The following is an 11,658-nucleotide window of genomic DNA, read 5'->3' as shown; positions in this document are numbered from 1 at the left end:
AGTGAGCTGGAGGTTTTCCTCTGGTTCTTCTGAAGATAGGAAAGTCCACAGCGGATCGACAAAGTTACTTGAAGATAAAAACTGCCGGAAAATCAAACTCAAGAGGAGAGTTTTGAGGAGTCTTGGAGATTGTCCGTCTCAAGAAGAAAAGTTTCTGAGCAAAGATTAGTCTGAGTTAATGACTTTTGATAGTTCCTATCCACACACCCACCTTTTGGGTGGAATAGCCAATACCAGGCGTAAATTTTTGAGCAAGAGAGGTTTTGTTTGTCTCCCTTTATGGCCCATTTACATGTTTATGGCCGGTCTGGAGGATTGGTGCAGTTTTACCCCAAATATAGTACAAATAGTATGATGCATTTCATATAAAGAAAATGTCTTTATGTGTGTGTGTTATGTGAGCATGGTGTAGTTTGCTGGTCAGTCAGGCCGTTGGTGCCTGGCTTACCGGGGGTCATTTACATCTCTTTGGAATGTGTTTGAAGTTCGATGAGGAGACGAGAGTGGTGAAACTGTTTAACATCTCCTTGATAGTGGGGGGAACCATTGACAATTTAGCACCCATATAAATGTAGAATGTGGGGCCATGTCTGTAATTTATATGCAAATGTCAAAAGGCTAAAAGGGGTCTCTAAGACATAAAACCCCAATGATCATCCATGATTTTAAGCAGATGCTACAGCTGCAACTTAAGAAAACGTGCAAATACAAAAAGCACTAGCAAATTAAGATAACATCATTATCGGTTTGACAGCACATGTGCTGCAAACATGGCCGTAGCCATGAGATCACCGAGGTCCGAACCTCTGTAAATTTTTCATTTTCAAACATAAAATTTGTTCTCTGAATGAATAATTTGATGTTCAGAACTCCTCATATGAGTGTCTGCATGTATCATTCAGTTTAGACAGTTTGCAATAAAGCATCCGTGGAATGAAAATAATCGCTGCGACAGTGGCGGAGTGAACGAGAGTGAGGGTGAGGGCGCAGATCCAGCTATTAAGAGCGTCTTTGGACTTGTCTTTTCTACTTAATTGAAATTGAATAAGCTTTCCAATGATGTATGGTTTGTTATGATAGGACAGTATTTGGCCGAGATACAACTATTTGAAAATCTGATTAGTGAGAAAATCGCCTTTAAAGTCGTCAAAATGAAGTTCTTAGCAATGCATATTACTAATTGCTACGCCCTACAAAATTCTCAAAATGTTCGACGCAGCATCTCGTTCCCTCAGAGAACTAGGGTTACACACGTAACCTTGAGATGTTTTCTATTAAAGATATTTTAAAATGTAATTTATTTCTGTGATCAAAGCTGAATTTTCAGCATCATTGCTACAGTCTTCAGTGTCACATGTTCCTTCAGAAATCATTCTAATATGCTGTTTTGCTGCCTAATTATTATCAGTAATTATTTGTGATCAGTTAAGCTTTTACTATCGGTTTTCATTATTACCAATAGGCCTACTGAAAACTGTTTTCACTTAATATTTTTGTAGAAACAGTGATACTTCAACTTTTTCATGATTATTTGATGAATACAAAGTTAAAGAACAGCATTTTTTAAATATAATTAATTTGTGATAAGTATAAATAACTTTACTGTCACTTAAATCAATTTAATGCAACCTTGTTGAATAAAAGTATTAATTTATACACATATCTATTTTTTTATATTACCCTAGACTAAATGGTAATGTATCACATTTTCCATAAAAATATGAAGCAGCACAACTGTCTTCAACATTGATAAAAATCAGAAATATTTCTTGAGCAGAAAATCAGCATATTAGAATAATTTCTAAAGGACCAATAGAAAGGCACCATAAAAAACAGTCTTTTAAGCAGAGAATTGTGTCATATGGACTGATATTATGGTAGGTATTTAACGTTAGTGATACTAAACTGTCCCTCTAAAAGAGAAGTGTAAAAATTCTTCTAAATTATTTACTATTTGTCATATAAACCAGAAATGACTAATTATAATGTAAATAAGTAGGCCAGTCATTCATTAACGTTAATTATAATCATTTCAATAATAAAAAATAGATAACATTTTTATTTCTGAATTGTGTTATATGTTAGCTGGTGGGTTTATGGTGTGGTGTGGTGTGTTGCGAGACCGGGTGTGGTGGGCTGCTCTGTGCCAGAAAGTCCAGGGCCACTTTTTAGCCCCAGTCCACCCCTGATGTGGTCTGTTCCTATTTGCAGCGCTTTTCTGTATTTGTTTGTGTTATGAGTATTTGCAGCATGTTTCTGTGTTTTGTCACGTTGTGAGTATGCAGCGTGTTATAAAATTGATGAAGATGTTTTCTTAATTTGAGCTCTCTCAGCCACCATACTCTAAAGATATCTTCAGAAAATGTGCCAAATCTGCAACACAGATTCCAAATAGTGTGCACATTACTGAGTTCAGATGTAGCAGATTTAGCATAAGTACAGCTAAATCGATTGTTTATAAATTCCATTTCACAGTCTGTGAAAAAGTAAGGTGAGGAGAGACTACCTTGTCAAGCCCCCTTCACTGAACATACGGTAGCCTATATTTAGGCCTATGATAAAATCACACTATTAAAATACTTCTGAAACTTTTAAAGGGTGAAGTATGGAGTTTATAATATGACAAAACTAATTGAATTTGTATTGTGTACATTTGAATTATTTACAAGTGTCATTTAACAAAACTGAATATTATGTGGCATTTAACATAGTTCTGAATTTTTTTTTTTTTTACTTGAATATTAAACATTAGAAATTTAACACAACTGAATATTTTTTATGGCAGAGTTTTATAAACATGTATATTCAAACAGCAATATTTTTTTTGTTCTGAAATCTTAGACAGCAAATATCCAGTTTTTAAAAATACAGCTTCAAGTTTTCAAGATGAAGAGGAAATTCGGAACATCAAATTCAATATTCTAAAATTCAATACGCAGAAATTCAGATCGTACAGAAAGTAGGTCAGAGGTAATCCACAGGGAAGAGTAGATGATCTCCGAAAAATCAAACAAAGCATTTTGGCCAATTAGTAGTTTTCTGGCGTGAGCATGCGGTTCAAGATCTACCTGATCATGAATCGACCAGAGGTAGCCTAAGTCAGTGGTTCTCAAACCTGTCCTGGAGTACCCCCAGCCCTGCACATTTTGTATGTCTCCCTCATCTGTCACACCTGATTCAACTCATCAGCTCATTAGTGGAGACTGCAAGACCTGAAGTGGGTGTGTCTGATATAGGGAGACATACAAAACGTGCAGTGCTGGGGGTACTTCATGGAGTTTGAGAACCCCTGGCCTAAGTGATTCTTAAACATTTATGGTTTATGGCGGTTATTAAGCCTCTTATTAAGAAACCACAACTAGAACCTAGTGAACTGGCAAATTACAGGCCCATTTCAAATCTTCCATTTATGTCTAAAATTTTAGAAAAAGTCCTATTAAATTCGGATAAGACAGAGATATTACTTATTGGAACAAAAAACAGTTCACAGAATCTCTTGGTAGGGCTGGGCGATTTATCAGCCTGTCACCATGATGCAAACATGAAATATCAGACATACAGCAGTTCTTTATAGGTTTTTTATTCGATTACGCTGCTTTTCCAACATTTCTGCCATATGTACATTAACTGACAGTTACCACTGATAAGCTATTACTAAATATTGTAGAAACTTAATTGCCTGTAAAGTTGCTTTGCAACGATTTGTATCGTGAAAAGCACTATACAAATAAACTTGAATTGAATTGAATTATATACTTATATGTTAGGTTAGCATTCTCAGCATGTGAAACATTTGTCTAAGCGGTCTCTCGTGTTTGTTTAAAGTATATTTGGTGTGAAAAGTGATTAGCATGCCACTGTGTCTACAAAAGGACACGAGCGAAAGCAAAAAAGACAGTAGAGCCCATTGATTATAATCAGTGATATTTCCTACACTGGATGCGGCGTGGTGCAACACCATGTCTATACGGACGCGACTGCTTGAAGTGACAAAGCGCCCATTGCAAAGAGCTTGGACTACGTTAGGAATAACGGGGAATCTGTTTGCTGTTGGGAATTTTGCATTCAGTGTAGATAGTATTGATTATAATAAATACGTTCTGCTGTCTTTTGTCGCGACACGTCTCACTGCTCACGTCTGGTCTAGACACAGTGTAAGTGTCATACATAAGTCTGTTATTAATGCAATTTTGCTTCATTCATTCCGCCATCGGAACCAATGCTGATGTTTCTGGAGGCACCCCAACACTGCACGTTTTGCATGTCTCCTTAATCAAACACACCTGATTCAGGTCATCAGCTCATTAGTAGACTTCAAGACCTGAAATTGGTGTGTCAGAGAAAGAAGACTTGCAAAATGTGCAGTGTTGGTGTGTCTCCAGGACCAGGGTTGGGAACCACTGCATTAAACTATATAATATATATATATTTATATATACATATATATATATATATATCATGTATATATAATATAGGATTGTAGGTTCACACAGTGTGCCTCTGTAGTCCTCTGTAATGGTGTCCAGAATAGATAATTTTTTATATGAACAATAAAATCGCTATATAGGCTCATTTCAAATTTTTAGGAGTGTGGGAGTATTATTGCGCTTACTGTATGACATGGATTAATCCCTGGCATTTTTTACCTACAGAAAGAACTTAATATAAACGTGTGACTAGTTGACTAAAAAAAAATAAAAATCTTTTGTCAGGGGCAGGCCTACTTGGTGTCAGCAAACACAATGGGAACACGAGTGTAAATCAGTATAACAGCAGGTTTATTGAAGACTGTGGCAGGAGAAAACAAGACACCAGTGAGAGGGGAAGTATCTTGGTAGTGGATAAGGTTTGGTGGCTTAGCTTGGTGGATTCACGTGTCCTTCCTTTCTTCCAGGTGGGATGGCAGGAGCAGAGGATCGTTGGAGTGCCGAAGAATGCGGAGTAGATCGCTGGAGAACTTATGGGTAAGTAAACAGAGACTTGGGTTAGGTAAGCAACACATAGCAACTGCGAGACCAGACAATGAGAGTGTGGAGTGAGCATGTTCTTATGGGGAGCTTGATGGGCAGTGACAGGTGAGGAGGATCCACTGATAGATTCCAGGTGTATGTGACTGACAAGGGAGTGCAGGTGAATGGCAAGAGGGATGCTGGGAAATGTAGTGCAGAGACAGCTCAACCGGTGACTGTGACAATAACCCCCCCTCAAAGGAGCGGCTTCCAGATGCTCCAACAACAACAACATAGTCCAGGAGAGAGGTGGAGCAGAGGCGGAACCGGGATGGGGGGGGGACGGAGGACCAGGTCCAAGCAACGGAGATCCAGGGGAGGAAGGCAGAGCAGGAATCCAGCCAGGGTGGAGCAGATGAAGCCGAAGCCCACCAGGGAGGAGCAGAGGAAGCCGAAGCCTACCAGGGTGGAATTGATGCCCACCAGGGCAAAGCAGAGGAAGCTGAAGCCTGCCAGTGTGGAGCAGAGGAAGCCGACGCCCACCAGGGCGGAGCAGATGGGGCCGGGGTCCACCAGGGAGAAGCAGGCATAACTGGAACATAGGGCACTGACAGATTACCAGTGGACACTACAACGGCAATAGGGCAGGCAGCGGGTTCACAAACCGTATTGACCCTGGCCATGGCAGGACATTCAAGGGGGTCCCGAACGGGGGTCTTCAGGACAGAAGTAATCATTAGAACTAACTCGTGAACTGGAACAGGCTCTGGAGCAGATTCAAGGTCAGGAGCAAGCTCTGGGAGGAACTTGTGAACTTGAGCAGATTCTTGGCTTAATTTTAGGGCATGATCCAGAGATTGGCTCTACTCGTTACTGAGAGCGGGATCTTGGCTAAGCTCTGGGATGCGAGCGGACACTGTTCTGTGTTCCGAGGCTGAAGTCGGCACTGAATTGTGCTCAGATATTAAAGCTGGTCCCGGAAGGTGTTCGGGAATGGAAGCCCTCTTAGTGCTAGACTCAGGACCTGAAACATTCTCAGGGTAGACTTCGGGATTTGTAGCCATCTCCTGACTCTGGTCAGGGGTTAGAACCATCTCTCGACTCAGGTCCGGGGCTAGAGCGAGCTCTCGACTCCCAGGAGAGAACTTAGGGCCTTCCTTCTCCAGAGCTGTGTCGGACCTCTCACTCTCTGGAATGGGTTTAGGGACAGCATTCCTTGGAACGGATTCCTGGACTGGGGCAGGCACAGTACCAGATGTAAGAACTGGAAAGCGCTGCTGGCTTAACTCTGTGATGAACGCCGGATCCAGGCTGCACTCAGGTAGAGGAGGAGTGGACATTGGGAGGCGCTCGGGAGGAGCGGACACTGGAGGGCGCTCGAGAGAAATGGACACTGGAGGCATTCTGGAGAGGACTCTGGATTAGGAGCAGGATCCTGGCAGAGCTCTGAGGCAAGAGCGGGCACTGGACTCTGGTCTAGAACAGATAAATTCACTGGGCCAATCTCGGGATCAGAAGCTCTCTTTGGGCTAAACTCTGGAACAGGAGCCCTCTCTGGGCTAGACTCGGGAATTGGGGCCAGTGTTGCCAACTTAGCAATTCTGTTGCTAAATTTAGCAACTTCTCAGACTACCCTAGCAACTTTTTCTTCCAAAAGCACCTAGCAACAAATTTAGCCTTTTTTTGGCAATTTTTAGCAACTCTTGTTAAGTGACTCTAAATTACAAAAAAAGAGGAAACCAAAGATGCCTAGCAGTACACACATCATGTGAATTAAGTTAGCTGCTATTTGCAATTGTTCAATTTAATAATAATAGAACAATTTAATGATTGAATAATTGTTCATTTATGATACACCCTGTTAGTGGCTTGTACCTGTGATTGTTGAACAGTTAGTGCACTGTAAGAAAAATTCAAAAATGGAAAAGGTACTAGTAATTTTCCATGGCATTATCCATTATAATCCTGTAACCCGAAAACACAAAATACAAAGCGTAATTTAAAATGCAGGTTTAAAAAAAAAAACTTTAAAAAATTAATACAGAAAATTCCTTCAATATTAACATGGTAGATTATTTTTACAGACTTTTCTTAGATTGTAGCACACTAACTAACTACTAATACACTGCTTAAAACTATAATTGTTCAGAATGTGTAGTTTTTCTAGTTTTCTAGAAGAAAAAACTTAAATTGTAATCGTTCAAAAATGTGTAAGTGTTCAATAATTCAATGTTGTATTTACAAATAGTTATTTTTTAATATTATATGTGCATTTATATTATTTTACGAAAAAAATCTAATTTAACACATAAAATAAATATTTTTTGCTGAGATTTGATGTAGTGACACAATTTTGCATCATGATTACATAATGACGTCATCGCACAATGATATCACAGCGTCATTTAGCAACAAATCAACCTTCCTTTAGCAACTTCCCCTGATTAGTTGGCAACACTGATTGGGGCCCTCTCTGGGCTAGACTTGGGGATAGAAGCCCTCACTGGGCTAAACTTGGGAAGAGGAGCCCTCTCTGGGCTAAACTCGGGGACTGGAGCCTTCTCTGGGATAGACTCGGGGATAGAAGCCCTCTCTGGGCTAGACTCAGTAACAGAAGCCCTCTCTGGGCTAAACTCGGGGACTGAAGCCTTCTCTGGGCTAGATTCGGGGATAGAAGCTCTCTCTGGGCTAGACTCAGGAACAGAAGCCCTCTCTGGGCTAAACTCAGGATCAGGAGCTGAACTCATGGCAGGCCGGTTCTTCTTCCTTCGCCTCCTCTTAGGAGCGTAGGTAGAATGAGGCAAGGCCTCTAGAATGGGCAGTTGGTTGAAAACTGGAGCAGATCTTGGGGCGGAACCAGGTCAGAGACTGGAGTCTGAAGCTAGCATCCTTAGGGGGCTGAGGTTCTGAGCAGGAACTTTACTAGGGCTGTATTTGAGGATTGGGGTTACCAGGATGCCTGCTGCTCGCACTTACCTTCAACAGGGGATCTGCCACACTGGACATTAATCTTACTGGACATTAGTCTAAGTTCCATCTTGCTCATGGGTTCTGGCATGGCCTCATGCATGACGGACATTTTGGCTAGGGAATCCGGATGGAATTCTGAGGCAGGAGTGGATTCATCACTGGACTCTGGAACAGAAACAAACTAATTACTGGCTTCAGGGACTGAAGTTGAGGGCCACTCAGGAAGACACACTGGAGCAGACACTGACTGCTTGCTCCCTCTCTGCTTCCTCCTTTTGGCAGAGGTCATTAGAAGCATGGTCTCAGGAGCGTATTCTGGGCTGAAAGCTGGAGCAGACTTATGGACTGTAGTGGACTCTGGAAGAGACTCATGAACAGACATGAACGGGGTAGCTAGTGACAGAGTGGTGAGTCCCTCATTCTGCTGCGTTGTAGGTCTTCTGTCAGCAAACACAATGGAAACACAAGGGTAAATCAGTATAACAGTAGATTTATTGAAGACTGTGGCAGGAGAAGACAAGACACCAGGGAGAGGGGAAGTATCTTGGTAGCGGATAGGGTTTGGTGGCTTAGCTTGGTGGATTTACGTGTCCTTCCTTTCTTCCAGGTGGGATGGCAGGAGCAGAGGATCTTTGGAGCGCTGGACAATAAGGAGTAGATCGCTGGAGAACTTGTGGGTAAGTAAACAGAGACTTGGGTTAGGTAAACCAGTGGTTTCCAACCCTGGTCCTGGAGGCACCTATAAAGGCTCCTATACAGAGCGGCACAAAGCACTTATGCGCATCACTTAAGCAACACAGTCACAGCGCGCAGTGCTGTTATGCAGCAGTTTATTGAGCATTTTCTTTTAACAGTTTTAAATTTCAGTTACTGTGTGTGTGAAGAACGATTCATAGCGCTCTATTCTCCAGTGTTGTGATCTAAACAGTGGTTCCCAACCACATTCCTGGAGGCACCCCAATACTGCACATTTTGCATGTCTCCTTTCTCTGACACACCAATTTCAGGTCTTGGAGTCTCTTCTAATGAGCTGATGACCTGAATCAGGTGTGTTTGATTAAGGAGACATGCAAAATGTGCAGTGTCGGGGTTGCCTCCAGGCCAGGGTTGGGAACTACTGAGGTAAGCAACACATAGCAACTGCGAGACCAGACAATGAGAGTGTGGAGTGAGCGTGTTCTTATGGGAAGCTTGATTGGCAGCAACAGGTGAGGAGGATCCACTGATAGATTCCAGGTGTGAGTGATTGACAAGGAAGTGCAGGTGAGTGGCAAGAGGGATGCTGGAAAATGTAGTGCAGAGACGGCTCAACTGGTGACTGTGACACTTTGCCCAAGGAACCGATCCATTTTTTAAATAAAATGCTATGACATTACGAATGACTGCAAATCACGTCACGTATTGCATTGCACGAGATATCCATGTGAGTCAAATGTTTTTATTTTATTTCATCTTTTTTATGTATGGGGGTGCTAGCCCCAAGCGCCGCCCAGTAAAGACTATTAAAGTGACATAAAGGAGTCATACACTAGGTGCGCACTAGGTGTTTAATAATAGAACCTTTACAATCCATTTATGTACTTTATGGGAATAAACCAACGGATGTATTTAGTGGATTTTACCTGTCCGCATCATTATGAACACATCCCTGTATAACAATCATCTCTCCTGGGTGAAGACCACCCGGTATAATCTCAGTGAAGGGGATTGTCTGATGAAAATCATAATAAAAAAACGTTAAAAACACAATCCATCCGCATTATTTTTCAGTCTAGGTTACTGTTATGATGAGCGAAACAGAATGCTAACAAATCCGCAGATAGACTAAACACTTGTCTAAGCATGTTATCTTAGGCTATGCTCATTTGTAAGGTCGTCTCAAATTCATAAATCGACTTACCGGATTGAGAATCGTCCGTTTTGCATTTGCCACTGACATTAAAATTCCTGTATTTAGCAATTAACAGTAACATACTTAAAGGCGTGAATTTTAAAAATAACGTCTTGTTAAAACCCTGTTTCCTCCACTGACGAAGTAAAAGGCTCAAAAACTACGGAACTAAAACAGCATACTTGAGCATCATTTTGTATGAGGTGCCAGACTGGACAAAAACGAAGGGAACGCGATTTAAATGTTCGGTTAGAATACATGACACTCCTTTAACAACAACAACCATAGTAACAACAACATCAATAATAATTTAAAAAAAATATAATAATAATAATGTATTATAATCATCATAATAATCATCATTAAAACCCTCTGACCCTCTCTCTCTCTCTCACTCACACACACACACACACACACACACAAATGAACTGGTAAGACTGCATCAGAGTAAGACAGCTTTTATTGAAATAAAATCAATAAATCATAAATAAAAAAATCCAAAAGAGATTCTCATTCTCTCTCTCTTACACACACACACAGACAGACACAAACACACACGCTCTCCAGGCCAATCACAATATTTGTTTATAAAACAATCACCTTTCCCCCTGCCTGCTGCCACAGCTACTATAAGATCAAAGGATCAAATACTCTCCCCAGGACTCGTTTTTCATCTTTGTTTGCGTTCACCGAGACACACACCATAGTGTCCTTCTGCCCAAAAAAAGAACAAGAACGTGATGTGACACTTTGCCCAAGGAACCGATCCATTTTTTAAATAAAATGCTATGACATTACGAATGACTGCAAATCACGTCACGTATTACACTGTGTCCGTTATTATTGATGCGCAAACAAACTGTGTATCTACGCTCATGGCGCACTGATCGCTATAACATCATATTTCTGCTTGAACACAGTTCTGTATATTCATGTAGTTGTCAAAAGTAATGTACAGCAAGTGCTTTATAACGGATGCTAGCCGAAGAAGCGTGTTTTGGAGAAGTTTCTGAGGATCAGTTATGTACATATGGGCATCAAATGCTTCAAATTCGCTTATTCTGACAGAGGAACTATTCAGTGATGACATCGACCCACCTTACGATCGCTGAGTCTCCACACATTCAGAATGGTTTCAATTTTAATTTGTATTTTGGTGTGTTTAGTTATTCTGCATGGATCTGTGTATGTAGGCCTCCGTGGTCTTGTTTTGTATGGCAAGTTGACTTCTGCTTATTTGTTAAAGTTACTGTATAATTAAGGTTTACATACTTTTAAGCAGCTACTTTTAAGTTGTAAACTAGACTGTCTCATTCTAGTGTTTAATGCCGAGGAGGACTCTAGGCTACAATACTCTGAAGGACTGAACTAGGAAGGACGCAGCCTCGGTAGGATGCAGCCTTCCGTTTAAGAAGCACCCTAAGATTACTGCGAGTTCTCGTGTTCCTTGAAAAGGGAAGATGTATCGATACTCGAAACCACAATCAGCAATGCAGCGATTGGCTGGCGGCAAGACAGCAACGTAATGGCATCATATAATTAGAAAAGACACCTGACAAAAAACTTGACGAATTTCTGGACCTTTATAAGGAAACGGCTGAGTAAACAAAACTACATAAATGTTATAATAGACACATTTCATTTATGCACTGTTTTTTATTTTATTTTACATGATACCCAATTATTTATATTCACGATTTCTAATATTTGTACAGGCTTTACATTTTTATTTCAATGTTGTAATTATAGCAATTTTTTTTATTAAATTTTTTTTTACATGAAAGCATTATTTAAAGTTTCTTAAGGGTCAAGATCAAGTTATCTGCATCTCCTGCGCTCCATCAAGCC

General features: G+C 40.7%; 1 protein-coding gene across 1 annotated transcript in view; it reads right to left on the bottom strand.

Annotated features, from left to right (window-relative positions):
• lgals8b (galectin 8b) overlaps positions 1–9,901 on the bottom strand; it is a 72,514-nt gene extending 62,613 nt beyond the window's left edge. Inside the window, exons 1-2 of the mRNA XM_016510129.1 lie at positions 9,820–9,901; positions 9,542–9,630 (exon numbers count right to left, since the gene is read on the bottom strand). Coding sequence (XP_016365615.1) covers positions 9,542–9,630; positions 9,820–9,858 — 128 coding nt within the window. The 5' untranslated portion in view covers positions 9,859–9,901. The remainder of the gene's footprint in view (positions 1–9,541; positions 9,631–9,819) is intronic.
• Between the last annotated feature and the right edge of the window lie 1,757 nt (positions 9,902–11,658).

Source organism: Sinocyclocheilus rhinocerous, unplaced genomic scaffold (genome assembly GCF_001515625.1).
Source record: "Sinocyclocheilus rhinocerous isolate Xijiao unplaced genomic scaffold, SAMN03320098_v1.1 scaffold1466, whole genome shotgun sequence".
NCBI lineage: Eukaryota > Metazoa > Chordata > Actinopteri > Cypriniformes > Cyprinidae > Sinocyclocheilus > Sinocyclocheilus rhinocerous.
This window is presented reverse-complemented; position numbering and strand designations above follow the sequence as displayed.